The sequence below is a fragment of the Oncorhynchus clarkii genome, chromosome 13 (genome assembly GCF_045791955.1).
Source record: "Oncorhynchus clarkii lewisi isolate Uvic-CL-2024 chromosome 13, UVic_Ocla_1.0, whole genome shotgun sequence".
In the NCBI taxonomy this organism is placed as follows: Eukaryota; Metazoa; Chordata; class Actinopteri; order Salmoniformes; family Salmonidae; genus Oncorhynchus; species Oncorhynchus clarkii.
Genome location: NC_092159.1, coordinates 17,935,176 through 17,951,822, shown reverse-complemented (window position 1 = coordinate 17,951,822; position 16,647 = coordinate 17,935,176). Strand labels below are relative to the sequence as shown.

General features: G+C 43.0%; 1 protein-coding gene across 2 annotated transcripts; it reads left to right on the top strand.

Moving 5' to 3' along the window:
• The first annotated feature begins 4,369 nt into the window (after positions 1 to 4,369).
• On the top strand, positions 4,370 to 15,673 carry LOC139423808 (D-aminoacyl-tRNA deacylase 1-like). 2 transcript variants are annotated; one of them, XM_071175443.1, is made up of 6 exons: positions 4,370 to 4,494; positions 5,914 to 6,004; positions 6,307 to 6,542; positions 10,680 to 10,777; positions 13,502 to 13,669; positions 15,259 to 15,673. In XM_071175443.1, the coding sequence occupies exons 1-5, from the start codon at positions 4,452 to 4,454 to the stop codon at positions 13,658 to 13,660; spliced, it is 627 nt and encodes a 208-aa protein (XP_071031544.1). In that variant the 5' UTR covers positions 4,370 to 4,451; the 3' UTR covers positions 13,661 to 13,669; positions 15,259 to 15,673. The 2 variants fall into 2 exon arrangements, with proteins under 2 accessions (XP_071031544.1, XP_071031545.1); XM_071175444.1 differs by having other exon boundaries at positions 13,502 to 13,699; positions 15,259 to 15,458.
• The last annotated feature ends 974 nt before the right edge of the window (positions 15,674 to 16,647 follow it).

Here is a 16,647-nt window from a genome sequence, read left to right as displayed (position 1 = left end):
CCTCTAATTGAAAAAAAAATGACTAGATAAAATCAACGTGTCTCTCTACCTTTAGCTCAGTCAGCTCTTCTCTGTCTATTTCTTAACGATTGATTGGATTGGTTTTACAGAAGGTAAAATGTTGGAGGCTTTAGAAAAATAAATATAAATGCATTTTCAAAACAGCCATGTATGGATTCAGTGACCAATTGCAATCTTGATACAAAACAAAATGTTGGTTCTCATGTAATTGGTTTTAAATTCCCATTGTGATTGTTCCCATCCCTAAACCATTTTGAAATATATAAAAGCCTTCATCAATTTTTCATCTGACTATAAAACTAACCCGAGCACGAAGCAGTGGCTACACTATGCCGCTACTCAAATGTGATGATAGATCCTTGCAATGCTTTATTATGGTAAAATGTTTTTCACCCCATGCATTCCGGTGTTATTGAGGCTTTCTCTGAACTGATGGCTTCTACGGTTGTGGCTAAATGGAGTACAGCGCCTTTTAGTTGTCACTAGCATTTTAGCTAACCCTAACCTTGACCTAATTCTCCTTACCTGCTGCATTAGTTATCCTAACTTGCTGCGTTTGTTCTCCTTACCTGCTGCGTGAGTTCTCCTTGCCTGCTGCGTTAGTTCTCCTTACCTGCTGTGTTAGTTCTCCTTACCTGCTGCGTTAGTTCTCCTTACCTGCTGCATTAGTTCTCCTTACCTGCTATGTTAGTTATCCTTACCTGCTGTGTTAGTTCTCCTTACCTGCTATGTTAGTTATCCTTACCTGCTGTGTTAGTTCTCCTTACCTGCTGCGTTAGTTATCCTAGCCTGCTGCATTAGTTCTCCTAACCTGCTGCGTTAGTTCTCCTAGCCTGAACTCCATCTACCCACAACCATAGAAGCCATCCGTTCCAGAGAAGCCATCAGTATCACCACAGCGGTACCTCAGATCCCCCCAGGTCACCCTGCACTAGCGCTCGCTTTGTGTTCCAGCACCTCCTGATTTACAAATGAAGCACTGGATAAAGCAGATGCTTCTTGAGCCATACCACCAAGTAACTACTACTACTACATTTTAATCCCTGATCAAGGTTAAAGGCTGATTAATAAAGATTGGAGAACACTTTGGGAGGGATCTTTTACCATTCCTCCATACAAAATATTTCCAAATCCTTGATATCCTTGTGTGTGCTTGGTGATATTGTCTTGCTGGAAGATCCATTTGTGGCCAAGTTTCAGCCTCCTGACAGAGGCAACCAGGTTTTTGGCTAAAATGTACTGGTACTTGGTAAAGTTCATGATACCGTTGACATTAACAAGTGCCTCTAGACCAGTGGAACCAAAATAACCCCATAACATCCAAGATCCACCACCATATTTTACACTAGTTCTGAGTTACTTTTCTGCATCCGTTTCCATGTTTCAATGCCAACGCCACCACTGGTGTGCGTGGCCAAAGAGGTCTATTTTCATGTCATCTGACCATAGCACCGGTTCCAATCCAAGTGCTAACGCTGTTTATCAAACTCCAGGTGGTGTATGGTCAGATGACATGGAAATAGGCTTAGTGTCATTATCCTCGCAAGAAGAGGGTGCTGGAGTATTGAAAACAAGGGTGCCATTTTGACCTCAATCTTTTATTTTATTACTTGTTAATTTTAAACAAAATAGTTCTCAATTGTATTAGTATAAAATTATTTTTAAAACTTGAGCATACAATATACACTAGCTCAGTATTTGTGTTATTTATTTTATACAGTCTTATTTTATGCCAATAATGTCGGTCCTGACTGTATATCCCTTTCATACACAGACCAAAATCACACTAATTTCCCATACATGCTTTTTTTGTACCAGCTTTTTTTGTATATCTGAAAGGGGTAAAATAACATGGCAAATTAAAAGCCACCTGAAGACCTGGTCATGATTCCTGTATTTTCACAGACCCTGTAACCAAAATACAGGTATCGGGTCTGTGAGTGGTGCTCTGCTTTTGTTCAGGTAAATTCATTAACACTTCCATTGTTTAACACCTCCCTAATTTGAAATGCAAACAGCCCTAATGGTTTAACAACAACAACTCACCCTTCCAATGTGCCAGTTACCCACTGATATGTACAGTTGAAGTCGGAAGTTTACATACACCTTAGCCAAATACATTTAAACTCAGTTTCTCACAATTCCTGACATTTAATCCAAGTAAAAAATTACCTGTCTTAGGTCAGTAGGATCACCACTTTATTTTAAGAATGTGAAATGTCAGAATAATAGTAGAGAGAATTATTTCATTCATCACATTCCCAGTGGGTCAGAAGTTTACATACACTCAATTAGTATTTGGTAATGTTCCCTTTAAATTGTCTAACTTGGGTCAAACGTTTCGGGTAGCCTTCCACAATAAGTGAATTTTGTCCCATTCCTCCTGACAGAACTGGTGTAACTGAGTCAGGTTTGTAGGCCTCCTTGCTCGCACACGCTTTTTCAGTTCTGCCCACAAATTTTCAATGGGATTGAGGTCAGGGCTTTGTGATGGCCACTCCAATACCTTAACTTTGTTGTCCTTAAGCCATTTTGCCACAACTTTGGAAGTATGCTTGGGGTCATTGTCCATTTGGAAGACCCATTTGCGACCAAGCTTTTACTTCCTGACTGATGTCTTGAGATGTTGCTTCAATATATCCACCTAATTTTCCTGCCTCATGTTGCCATCTATTTTGTGAAATGCAACAGCCCCTCCTGCAGCAAAGCACCCCCACAACATGTTGCTGCCACCCCCGTGCTTCACGGTTGGGAGGGTGTTCTTCGGCTTGCAAGCATCCCCCTTTTTCCTCCAAACATAACAATGGTCATTATGGCCAAAGTTCTATTTTTGTTTCATCAGACCAGAGGAGATTTCTCCAAAAAGTACGATGTTTGTGCCCATGTGCAGTTGCAAACCGTAGTCTGGCTTTTTTACGGCGGTTTTGGAGCAGTGGCTTCTTCTTTGTTGAGCAGCCTTTCAGGTTATGTTGATACAGGACTCGTTTTACTGTGGATATAGATACTTTTGCACCTGTTTCCTCCAGCATCTTCACGAGGTCCTTTGCTGTTTTTCTGGAATTTATTTGCACTTTTCGCAACAAAGTACGTTCATGTCTAGGAGACAGAACACGTCTTCTTCCTGAGCGGTATGACGGCTGCGTGGTCCCATGGTGTTTATACTTGCGTAAAATTGTTTGTACAGATGAACGTGGTACCTTCAGGCGTTTGGAAATTTCTCCCAAGGTTGAACCAGACTTGTGGAGGTCTACATTTTTTTCTGAGGTCTTGGCTGATTTATTTTGATTTTCCCATGATATCAAGCAAAGAGGCACTGAGTTTGAAGGTAGGCATTGAAATACATCAAATCAAATGTATTTATATAGCCCTTCGTACATCAGCTGATATCTCAAAGTGCTGTACAGAAACCCAGCCTAAAACCCCAAACAGCAAGCAATGCAGGTGTAGAAGCACGGTGGCTAGGAAAAACTCCCTAGAAAGGCCAAAACCTAGGAAGAAACCTAGAGAGGAACCAGGCTATGTGGGGTGGCCAGTCCTCTTCTGGCTGTACCGGGTGGAGATTATAACAACATCCACAGATACACCTCCAAAATACATCCACAGATACACCTCCAATTGACTCAAATTATGTCAATTAGCCTATCTAAAGCGTCTAAAGCCATTCCATCATTTTCTGGAATTTTCCAAGTTGTTTGAAGGCACAGTCATCTTAGTGTATGTAAACTTCTGACCCACTGGAATTGTGATACAGTGAATTATAAGCGAAATAATCTGTCTGTAAACAATTGTTGTAAAAATTACTTGTGTCATGCACAAGGTAGATGTCCTAACCGACTTGCCAAAACTATAGTTTGTTAACAATAAATGTGTGGAGTGGTTGAAAAGTGAGTTTTAATGACTCCAACCTAAGTGTATGTAAACTTCCGACTTCAACTGTATAAAAGGATACATTATACTGTCTGCAAGAAAATAGTAAATAAGGCACTGTTTGAAAGTGGGTCAACTTTGCCTTATATATATATTTGATTTGATACTGGTAATATACCAGATTTTCTGTCGAAAATGGGTATTACACTGCCCTCCAGGAGTTGCTGAATTTCCTCTTCATTTTGCTCCAAAACTCATGCACCTTGGTGTGGAGAGCGAGGTAGTGACAGTGCTCCCTTCCCTTTGAAAATGCTCATAATGACAGTACCGTAGGTTTTTGGGACAAATGTGCAAAACACCAATTTAACCCCAGCAATCAGTACAGAATGTATTTTTTAGCACTTTGATGCTGTCTTATATGGTAGCAAAAGTGATCTACTGTACTCCCAACTGCTGCCGCTAGAGGCCTCTGACAACGCAGCAAGGATTCATGGGAAGTATGACGTTTACGTCTGTGCACTGCTTCAATCTGATTCATTCTAGCGAGCGAGCTAATCAAAACAATGAAGGCAATCATTCAAAGAGTGACAACAGCCAGCGTGTCAGGTGAGTAACGCTATCTACTTGTAATCATTTTATTTCTATATCGCTCATAGTGTCAAAGAATGACAGTTTTTCACCGGTAGGCATGTTGCAGGCAGCACAGAGGATTGCTAACGTTAGCTACGGTAGTTTGGTAGCCGCACGGCCATCCAATCAAATGTATTTATAAAACACTTTTTCAGTGGTGTATAGTAACTTACTTAATTAAGTAAAAACACTTTAAAGTACTACCTATGTCGTTTTTGGGGTTATCTGTACTTTGCTATTTATATTTTTGACAACTTTTACTTTCACTTTACATTCCTAAAGATAATAATGTACAATTTACTCCATACATTTTCCCTGACACCCACAACCACTCGTAGTTGGTGATCAAAATAACATTCCTGGTCATCTCTACTGTACTGCCTCTGACTCCCTACTGTGAACACAAATGTTTATTTTGTAAATTATGTTGGAGTGTGCCCATGGCTATCCGTAAATAAAATGAAACAAGATACTTGTGCCGTGTGTTGTGCTTAATATAAGGAATTTGAAATGATTGACTTTCACTTTTGATACTTAAGTATATTTGAGCAATTCCATTTACTTTTGATACTTAAGTATATTTAAAACCACACACTTTTGGACTTTTACTCAAGTAGTATTTTACTGGGAGACTGACTTGAAACATTTTCTATTAGAGTATATTTACATTTACTCAAGTATGACAATCGGGTACTTTTTCCACCACTGCCCATTTTACATCAGCAGATGTCACAACATGCTTATACAGAAACCCAGCCTAAAACTGAAACCTAGGAAGAAACCTAGAGAGGAACCAGGCTCTGAGGGGTGGCCAGTCCTCTTCTGGCTGTGCCAGATGGAGATTATAAGAGTACATGGCCATTAAGTCTAGATCATTCTTCAAGATGTTCAAACTTTCATAGATGACCAGCAGGGTCAAATAATAATCACAGTGGTTGTAGAGGGTGCAACAGGTCAGCACCTGTAAATATCAATCACACTTTTTGAGAACCTGACTAAAGTAGCTATATGCCATGCTGAATTGCCCCAATATGTAATGATGTGTGCACTGACATGTCCAACGACTATTCCAAATGCTGGCATTATGGTAATCGCTCTAGGTGGGTTCTCACTAAAAGTGTTTGTTACTAGTTACCACAGCTACAAAATCCCAAACCCTGCCTATTTGTACAATTTCTCTGCATCAAATGTGATTTGAAACCTAACATTAACCACGCTGTTAACCTCATTGAATCTCCCAGGTACTGTACTGTACTATAGCAGCCTACTACTACTTGCAAGACTGTCAGTGTGTGCTAGATTAACCACACTTTTTGAGGAGGATGTGTCTGACACTGAATAATGAAAAGGACAATTATTTTATTGATTTGATAATTCTGTCCTGTGTTGTCACAGTGGGAGAGGTGCCCATCAGCTCAATAGGCAGAGGACTGTGTGTGTTGCTGGGTATATCCATGGAGGACACACAGAAGGATGTTGACTACATGTGAGTGTGGGTTCATTCAGTCACAAAACATGGTCTTTGCACTACGGTACTGTAGCCCTTCTCCTACATAGGCAGGGCATAAGGGCCAGGTCAGGTTCATATCTGTAATAGGAATTTGTAAGACAAGCATTCACATAGAGCAATTCTTTTGTATTAGCCCAATAAGTTTGGAACATCTGCACAAAATACTTGCTCACTCCTATAGCCACCTCCTTTGTGTCCCCAACACATAAATGTTCAAATAAATCAATTCTATATTTCAATCAATTCTACGCCCCAATGTTCATTTCTCTGCTCCTCAGGGTTCGTAAGATCCTCAACCTGCGTCTGTTTGACGATGAGAACGGCCGGGCGTGGAGCAAAAGCGTCATGGACAAGGAATATGAAGTCCTGTGTGTCAGTCAGTTCACTCTGCAGTGCATACTAAAGGGTAACAAGCCAGACTTCCATGCTGCCATGCCTGCAGAGCTGTCCCAGCCCTTCTATAATAACATTCTGGAACACCTGAGGAGCACCTACAAGCCGGAGATGATCAAAGGTGGGTGAACACACAGGACTAAATAGAAAACGATATTACTATGGGTGGACATCAATGACTGACACTGCAGGCCTACAGTCTGCTAAATACGCGCTAGGCCTCTATCAGCTGCTTTAACTCTATTACGAGCTACTAAACAAGCCTGAGATGATCAAAGGTGGGTAGCCTAGCGGTTAGAGCGTTGGTACAGTAACCGACAGGTTCCTTGTTCGAAACCCAGAGCTGACAAGGTGTAAAAATGGTCCGTTCTGCCCTTGAGCAAGGCAGTTAACAACTGATCCTTGGGTGCCGATGATCTCTGGTTATGAGGGGATGAGTTAAATGCGGAAGACACATTTCAGTTGAATGCATTGAGTTATACAACTGACGCGGTGTCAGTTTTCCCTCTAACCTGCGTACAGCTCCCATCAGACTGCCGCGCAGACGAAATAGCCGTCCAGCCAGAGAAGCACGAGTTTGAACTTCACTCACCTTTCTTGAGTTTACCCCTTTAGTTAACACTATCAAAATTTCGCTCTACTGTGGGAGTTGTGATCGAATCAACGCAATGTTAACCAATTTCAATGTAACATACCGACATAAAACAAACTATTCAAGACTTGGTATACAAAACTAACTGTGCAAGATATTTTCCTGTAGGCAGAGCACATTGGAGTAGGATTCTAAAGTATTGACAGGTAAGACTATAGTATTGACAGGCAGGTACTCTACACAGACCTATATGCAAATAACCATTGCAATATATGGATCTGTGTCTCTCACTTTGAGCTGGACCGTATTTAGGCTACAGTATGAGCGGTCGTGAATAGATGCACTTTTGTTCATATTCTTTGCTAGTTAGTGAGTTATTAGCCCAGTTATAGCTCATTTCTAGTCAACAATGGGGGAGTGTTTGCTTCCTACAAAAGCACAAAACGTGTACATTTCTAGACATCTTTGAAAACGTGTCAGGTAAATAGCTTTTTAAGTCTTAGGGTCAGTGTTGTATTTTGTGTTTTTTTCAAAAGTCTCATGGAATGTAGGTGTACATTGAACACCACACATTGGCTGCTACTGTAGGCTGAATGATAGAACAGCTATTTCTGTGTTCAAATGTTATTGGATGCATTTTTCTCCATTGTTTTTGATGGTAGGTCACTCGGGTAGGCCAACATTATGATCAAATAGCCACAGTAGCCTACTTGACCACTCTTACAACTGTAACTTAAAGCAGGTACAACCTCAGTGTTCACAGTAAACGCGCGCCGGAAGTTGCACAGAATTTTCACAACCTTCAAGTTTGCGCTCAGCCGTTCCTTATATTTGCTCAGTGCCCCGGAGAATTTGAGGGAACATTGCTAGGTATCCCATTTCCTTTCCTCACTATTGAGTTGAACCAAGCTGAGATGTGTGCTGTGCTGACCTGGTTACACTTCCACTTTAGTTGCTGGAACCATGCTGGAAAGGACAATGTGAACAGATAATATCAGAGCCAGCACTATAGGTCGGGTCAGCGCGATGGTGTGAAAAGGGTACAATAATACAGTAGGCTACAGAAGCACTAGGCCTATACAGGGTGTACAAAACATTAGGAACACCTCTTTCCATGACATACTGACCAGCTGAATCCAGGTGAAAGCTATGATCCCTTATTGATGTCACTTGTTAAATCCACTTCAATCAGTGTAGATGAAGGAGAGGAGACAAGTTAGAGAAGGATTTTTAAGCCTTGAGACAATTGAGACATGGATTGTGGATGTGTGCCATTCAGAGGGTGAATGGGCAAGACAAAGATTTAAGTGTCTTTGAACGGGGTATGGTAGTAGGTGCCAGGCGCACTGGTTTGTGTCAATAACTGCAACGCTGCTGGGTTTTCCACACTCACCTGTTTCCTGTAAGTATCAAGAATGGTCCACCACCCAAAGGACATCCAACCAACTTGACACAACTGCATTGGAATCAACATGGGCCAGCATCCCTGTGGAACGCTTTCGACACCTTATAGAATCCATACCCTTACAAATTGAGGCTGTTCTGAGGGAAAGGGGAGAAGGTGTTCCTAATGTTTGTTATACTCAGTATATATTGCAATATCACTATATCTATACTGGGCTGGGTGAGCGAGACACTGCAAGATGAGCCATATATTTAGTTTTTAAAATAGACTGCTATTGTACAGAATTTCACATCCAGTGACCCAAAAGTGTCGAGGACACTTTGCTGTGTAGGCAGTTTGTGGGCAGAGAGAAATGAACTCTCATAAGACACTCTAGATAGGAAAAGCCTAAACAAAGAGATCATTTTGATACCTAATAGTCACTATTATCTTGGTTATTTAATAGATGGTAAAAGGTTCGGCATTCTGCTAAGTGTGGTTTTGATATTTAATAGCATTGGGTCAATGTTTTGCTCAATCATGGTTATGATGGATTGCAAAAGGTCATTTGTTCAAGCAAAGAGGTGAAGCTAAACTGAACAAAAATCTAAACGCAACCATTTCAAAGAGTTTACTGAGTTACAGTTCATAAAAGGAAATCAGTAAATTAAAATAAATTCATTAGGCCCTAATCTATGGATTTCACATGACTGGGAAGGGGTGCAACCATGGGTGGGCATAGGCCCACCCACTTGGCAACCAGGCCCAGCCAATCAGAATTATTTTTTCCCCACAAAGGGGTATTAGTGCAGACATAGATACTCCTCACCAACCCCCTCAGATGACCCCACAGGTGAAGAAGCCAGATGTGGAGGTGATATGCAGTTTTGACGCCGGTTGGATGCACTGCCAAATTCTCTAAAATGACGTTGGAGGCAGCTTATGTTAGAGAAATGAACATTCAATTATCTGGCAACATCTGGCACATTTCTGCAGTGAACATGCCAATTGCACGCTCCCTCAAAACTTGAGACATCTGTGGCATTGTGTTGTGTGACAATTTTAAAGTGGCCTTTTATTGTCCTCAGCACAAGGTGCACCTGTGTAATGATCATGCAGTTTAATCAGCTTCTTGATATGCCACACCTGTCAGGTGGATGGATTATATTGGCGAAGGAGAAATGCTCACTAACAGGAATCCAAGAAATTTGTGAACAAAATTTGAGAGAAATAAGCTTTTTGTGCGCATGGAAAATCTCTGGGATATTTTTTATTTCAGCTCATGAAACATGGGACCAACACTTTACATTTTATTTTTGTTCAGTCTAATTGATAGCCTAAGGTCAATATCACAAACACCTGGAGAACTATAGTGAATAGAAGGGTTGCTGTTCACAGCTTGGGGAATTGAGACACTAGCTTAAGGCTTAACAAGGGTTAGGGTTGATAAGCCAATGCACTCCTAAGTGAAACAGCCTAGACTACAGGGTCACATGCAGTAGCCTTTTTTCCTTGAGGTCACTCAAGACTTGACTCCTGACCTAAAAGGCTCGGAATCAGTTGGAACGCCTGCTTTCCTGTTGAAACAGAGGTTACATACATCGGCCTTTAAGGTCATAGTTCACAGTGCAAAGGTTATGGTGGTTCCAGACATCTACATAGGGGGTGGGTTTGTCAGGCCATGTTTAGTGGTGAATTGGGTCTATAAGGTCGTTGGGCACAGCATAGAAATTAACAGTGTTATATTTAATTATATGGGTCACAGTGCAAGGGTTATGGCGGTTCCACATTGGGGTGGTTTTCTTTTATCGGGTCGTAGTTGGTGATGGTGTTTGGTGGGGAATTGGTTCAAGCCACCGGGGAGAAGGTGTGGTGGAGGAACTCTGTGTCCCTGCTTGTAGTGGGACGCAAGCTCTCTAATTAGTCTTCTCACTGCCAAGGCCCAATCCCCTAAGTGGGAGAAACGAGATGATTCTGCGCTTTTTAGAACACACCACCCAGCCACCGGTTTCATGGGCAGATGATGTAATAAATCGAAACATACCTGGACCATTTTAAGTATAAACCTCCTGTCTTATTGTATCTTACCCCCATGTCCCTGTTGTACTGAGATGCCACCTGCTTATAAATCATTGATATAGAATCATGTGCACAATAAGCAAACTGCAGTGGCTGTTACTGGATGGAAACGTTGAGTGGTGTCATTTATATGGGCCTGTTTAGATGTATTAAGGTTAACCTTTACATTTTCCTTTTGTCTTTGTTTTTTGTTTTGTTTTTAGACGGGCAGTTTGGGGCCTACATGCAGGTTCACATTCAGAATGACGGACCAGTCACCATCGAACTGGTGTCTCCTTCTGCTCCCATGGACCCCAAACAGGTACAGTTGTTGTTGTTGATGCTGTTGATTTCTGCAAGCATGGAGTTGGCTCATGTTGTATGATGGTGTCATATTGCGAAGTCTCCCTTTAGGCTGTGTGTTGCTAGACTATATTTGTTCTAAGTAGTTCAGACTTTCTCTCAGCACTCACTGTCTATCCTGCTATCCTCCAGCAGGTGGTGGTGCAGGCCTAACTTCTTGTAGTAACAGATGGAGAACGGACCATGATCAACAAGCAAAGCTGCACTATTGCTTTTCTTAGTGCAGTATTAGTCAACCTCTGGTCCATGGACCGGCACCGCTCCCTGAGATGTGGCTTACTGGTTCCTGAGATAACTGTCAGACATTTAGTTGGTCAGTTTTCTGTTGTAATTTTAGTCCCTGGCTTCAAGGAGGTGAACCATAGATTTGCTGGTCCCTGACACAAAAACCAATCCTGATACCGTAGATGTGTACTGATTATCCCATGAATCTGTCCTGCTCTGTCCCAGCACCCCTCTGGCCTAGCTGAAAGACCACTGATTGACCAAAACACACTCTGAAAGGTTTGAGTTGTCATGTGTCGGAAGTGTGTGTGTGGGGGCGACATAACATATGATTGGCAGGCCAGTGCGAGGTGGGGTTCGCCACCGCATGGGTGCCCCCGCTCTCCCCACAGGGATCGGTTGACTCCTGAGTCACTGTGCACTCTGTTACCATGACGACGGCCTCTGCAGGTGGCGACTCAGGCCATGCTGGCTAAGAAGTATATTTGAATGTGGAATAATGATTTATGAGTTCTGATGTGTAGCCTAAGTAGTGACAAGTTCACCCACAATGTTATATTAATAATGGATGTCCTCTCCTAGGGCCAGTTTCCTGGACCTAGATTAAGCTCTGTCCTGGACTATAAAGCATGCTCATTCTAAATTCTCCATTGACCATGCTTTTAGGACTAGGCTTAATCCTGATCCAAGAAACCAAGAAACCGGACCTTAATGTATTACTGGGCATCTGTTTTTGGATGGTAAACTAAGTCATTTCAGGTCATTTTAAGTGTATTTTAGGCAACGTATCCATCTGTAAACATGACAACTGGATAACCGTTGGGTAACACTGCTGATTCCACAGTATCTCCCAGTCCTGTTGTGTAACACAGAGGGATTTGAAGGAGCAAAAGCCTTGATGAATGTGTTTACGCCACCACATCTACTTGAAGACATCGCGCTATGATCCAAACTTAGCAGAAAGCAGTCAGGTCCACTCCAAACAGCAGCAGCCATGAGGGAGTAGGGACATCCCTCCCTGCTTCTCCTAAACCATCCACTTCACATTGTATTTTATTCAAATCAAATCAAACTTTTAGTCACATGCGCCGAATACAAGTGTAGACCTTACCGTGAAGTGCTTACTTACAACCCCTATAACCAACAGTGCAGTTCAAGAAGAGTTAAGAAAATATATACCAAATAAACGAAAGTAAAAAATGATAGAAAGTAACACAATAAAATAACAATATCGAGTCTATATACAGGGGGTACCGGTATTGAGTCAATGTTTGGGGGTACAGTGAGTCATTTGAAATGGTAGTGTTTTAGTTATTTGTGAATTGTTGAAGACTTCCTGAATGTGATTCCAGTCACTTCTGTGTGTGCATGCGTGGTCTTTGTGTGTGTAAACTTGGCTGACTGCTCGGTCCAATGGATGTAAGCGGCAGTCCTCAGAATTTTAATCCTGTCTGTTTTGGATGTTTGGGATGTTGTTGTTTAGTTAGAGGGGTGTATGCCAAGGCTGAGAGGATCACCAGTCAACTGGGGGAGCAGCTTAAACACACACACACACACACTTTCCATGAATCGGAAGCTTTATCGGATCCTAGGAGAGGGACAACAGAGCCTAGCAAACAATATCATTAAGTCAAGTTATCCTGTTTCTATTGTTCTGTGAAAGTAATTTTGAATACGAAACAGTGGTCTTAATTACTGAAATGTCATGTGATCTTTTTTATTGGGGGTCTTCAAAGCAACACAACACCCTGGGTAAGATGGTATCATTGCTTGCTAGCTAGCTAACCCCGATGTAGTTTGTACAGGGATAACTAGATACATGGTGGTTTTTTAAGTCTTATTCCCTTTAAATAATTAAGAGTTTGTGGGATGTTGTGGCTTTAGCATGACATTTTAAGGCATAAATATTTCCTGTGGTGCTCATGAAAGTTTTAGCATGTATGTTTACAAACCTTTTCAGGGATAGTTGCTTACCTTTTTAGTGTAGGGTTGTTGTTTAATGTTCATTGAGCAGAACAGAGATAGCTGCTACAGTAGTTTCCTCAGAGAGGAGTTCAATAGATAAGCCTCGCAGCTAACCGTAGATGGTGAGTGAATGGGAAGATGACTCGGCTCTTTCTGAGTGTGACCGCTTTATATTGTGAAGACAGTTAATGCTACATCGAAATGGTCATGGCTTCCGGAAATAGCGGCACAGTGAAACAAAGCTCTGGTGTTTATTTCTCTTTCTTCTGCCCTTTTCATCTTCTCTTTTCTTGTTTTATGTAGCCAAGTATTTGGTACAGTTATACATAGCTAGGTCCCTGGGTTTCTCTTGGGCACGTGACTTGACCAGTAAAAACAGGTCACGTGACCACGAACAACTCAGGCCCCTACTAACGCATTAGATCAATCCAAGTTTTGTCCTTCTCTTTTTAACCCTTTACTGCCGGCCTTTCCCCCCCCCCCACCCCCTCAGCTCGCTAAACAGGAGAAACAGCAGCAGAGGAAAGAGAAACCGCGCTCGAAAGGACCCTCGGAGTCGGGCAGGGAGAGGGCCGCCCCGCGCCCCAGAGCCCAGGACCCTAACGCCAGCAGTGGAGCAGACGGCGACGTGTCGTCAGAGAGGGAGACCTAGGGCAGCACGGTGAGCCTGGAGTCCCAACCTGCTGTGCTGGTAGTGCTGTATTACTTATACTAAAAATGTACAAATAAATAACCAATAAAGTTGTCCTCTGTTTTGGATAGTTGATGTTAGGTCAAAGTAGTGGTATCTAGTGCTGTATGCATCTGCTACGAAACGCTTGTCGTCACTGGTCCTTTATCTCAGCTTCTGGATTTCATCTCTGTATTTATTGCACACAATCATGGATGAAATAGAACCACTTCAATCCACATTGGTGTATGTTGTACTGCACATGGTCCTTGGTCGCTCCATGTTATTGTTGACATTGTAGTGAAATCCAGAAGGAGGCTGTTTCTTATACAAGTGTTCAGATCTCCGGATTAGAGGGCTTTGCTCTTATTCATCCCTAGCGCTTGTTTGTTTACTAAAAACAGGGAAGTGGAGTCACTGATTTAGTCAGTCAGCCCGCCCCTGCTTGCTTGCGCGAGCGAGCCTGTGGTGTGGTGTGGTCGCGCCTACGCCTTACCGTGTTGGGGTCAAAAATGCAGTGACCCATGGTGGAGTTAGTGTGGCTTCGGAGCGAACACACCACCACACGACGTCACTACTGGGTGACGTATCCTCTCTTTCATAACCATGCACATACCCACATCATGCATGCGCACACACATTATACACACACACACACACACGGTACATACAATGTATGTAATTTAGAGACACAACACACACACTCCATGTCCCTCATGGCTCTTCGTACTCAGCCTCCGGCGGTATCCCAGACTCCCCGGTGGTGAGGACACTACTCCCCTCACTTTATGAGACAAAAAGAGAGAAGGAGACGGGAGAGAGGGGGGCAGGCTGGGTAAATATGCCGCAAGACATCAGCAAGGCCTCCCCGAGATGGTTGCATAAGGCCACTTTGTCTGACAGAGAGCGAGGGGGAGGGGGGGGGAAGCGGGAGGGGGGGGGGGGGGGGGGAAGCGGGGGGGGGGGGGGGGGGGGGCGGGAGGGGGGGGGGGGGGAGCGGGAGAGAGGGAGGGGGAGGGGCGAGAGAGAGATTGAGAGTTGTTTTCATTTTTCACTTTCGGGGGGGAATGCAAAGGCAGCAGTTCTCTGTGTGATAAGCGAGCTCAGACTTGAAGGTAGAGAAATGCTCACTCTCCTCATTGCTTCCTTTCCTCTCCCTCTCTCAGTTCCGTCGCTTCATTTTTTTTTAAAAGGGGGGGGACTTTGTCTCCCTGAGGTTTGCTTACTATGACTTAAACATGAGCAGTGTGCACCACTGTGTGTGTCTCAGAATGATTAGAGTCATTTTGTGACAAGTCTTCGGCCTATCTTCCCTCACTTCCTTCCTGCAATGTTCTATTTAAATGAAATGTTCTTGTGTTTCTGTTACTGCAAGACTCCCCCTGCTCTCAATACTACAACGACTGCTCTTTACACGGCCACCACTCCTACTAATGCTACTGTGTCCAATGCTACTGTGTCCAATGCTACCATGCTTTAATACTACTAACAGTCTATACAAGTTGCTCTGGATAATGGCACGTGCTAATTGATGTTCTATATATGAATATACTGATAACGATGTGCGTTGCTGCTTATAGATTTACCATATTGATGATGGGAGGAGCCCAGTCGGCCAAAATGGACTTCATCTGCAGAGACTGTGAGAAGTGACTCTGGACTGTCCTCCTGGAAGAACGTATGGGCCTCTTCCTCTCCATCTTTCTCTACAACATTGGCAGTCTCTGCCTTGTACCCTCTCTGCCACTGTCTTCCTCTACTCAAAGACAAGGGACCTTCCACCCCAAAATCCAAAGGCACCTATGACAGAGAGGGGTAGTGGCATCACAAGATGGAGATGTCGGACATTCTCTCACCTTACTTTTGTAGTTCTTGTCTTAATAAGGACAACACATTTGATATTTATGAATGTTGTGAACACGATATGCTATACTGCTGTTTAGTGAATTTGAATGTAAATGTGGTCATTTTATAAAAGAAGACATGGTGTGTGGACCTATCCTGTGTTTGTTGTCTGTGTGTGAGTGCGTACATGCTCTATCCTTGTTCTTGGATGGTCTGAGGGAGGAACACACCTACCTTCCCATTGAACACAAATACCTTCAGAACTCCAGTATTTAGTTGACAGAACATCTATTCCTGGCCTACAGGAACTGCTGTGCCCTCGGAGCGTGACGTTGTGCTGGGATGAGATTTCTCTCCCATGTTTATTTCTGGTTGAGAACAGAACAGGGGGAAACTGAGAAACAACGTCAGGCTCTGGAGATATCATATGAGGAGAAACAAGACATGACCCAAATATGTCTGGATCTACTGTGGTTTTTAGGGGGCTCTACGCTCCAAACAGTAGACAGCCCCGACCTATGTTTCATCACAACAGGGAAAGTGACTGCTGGATTATGGATGTAGATACCAACCAAGACAGTACAGCAGAAGTGATGAAAGCCATTTTGATTTTAGTGGTGCATAGTTGAGACTGTGGTTCCATATGTATATTGGGGTCCCTACTGGCAATGACTCATTGGGGGTATTCTGCAGCTTGTGTGTGAGTTGTTCTGTCTTTGATAGTGTTTTGTTGTGGATCTCAGTACTGTACTACAAGTGTGCACTTCCGTGTGTGTACGTGTGTATCATCTTCCAGGCCTTTGGAGCTGTGTCTGGGTGCGGTGTCAGTTCAGTTGGACATGGGAAAGTGGGTTAAATTCCAGGCATTCTGCTACATCTGAGACTGCTACAGTGTTTGGGATTGTCTGTTTCTGTCTGAGGCTTTATCTTGCCTCTCATGTGTGAGCCAGTCTCTTGCCAAACCCCACTGGCTATGGAAAAACAATTTAACTGGATTTAATTTGTTGCCCCCCCCCCCCCACCACTTCCCTCCCTCTTCCTCTCCCTCTCCCTCTCCCTCTCTTTCTTTTCTTTTGTGCACCTCTGAGACTTTGGGAATTGATCTTATTTAGTATACTAAATAA

Bases quoted from the DNA above. Each gene is read 5' to 3' on its own strand.
- LOC139423808 (XM_071175443.1), top strand. From the start codon at position 4,452: ATGAAGGCAATCATTCAAAGAGTGACAACAGCCAGCGTGTCAG. The intron at 6,005-6,306 runs GTGAGTGTGGGT...TCTGCTCCTCAG, and splicing joins CAGAAGGATGTTGACTACAT to GGTTCGTAAGATCCTCAACC. The intron at 6,543-10,679 runs GTGGGTGAACAC...TTTTGTTTTTAG, and splicing joins CAAGCCGGAGATGATCAAAG to ACGGGCAGTTTGGGGCCTAC.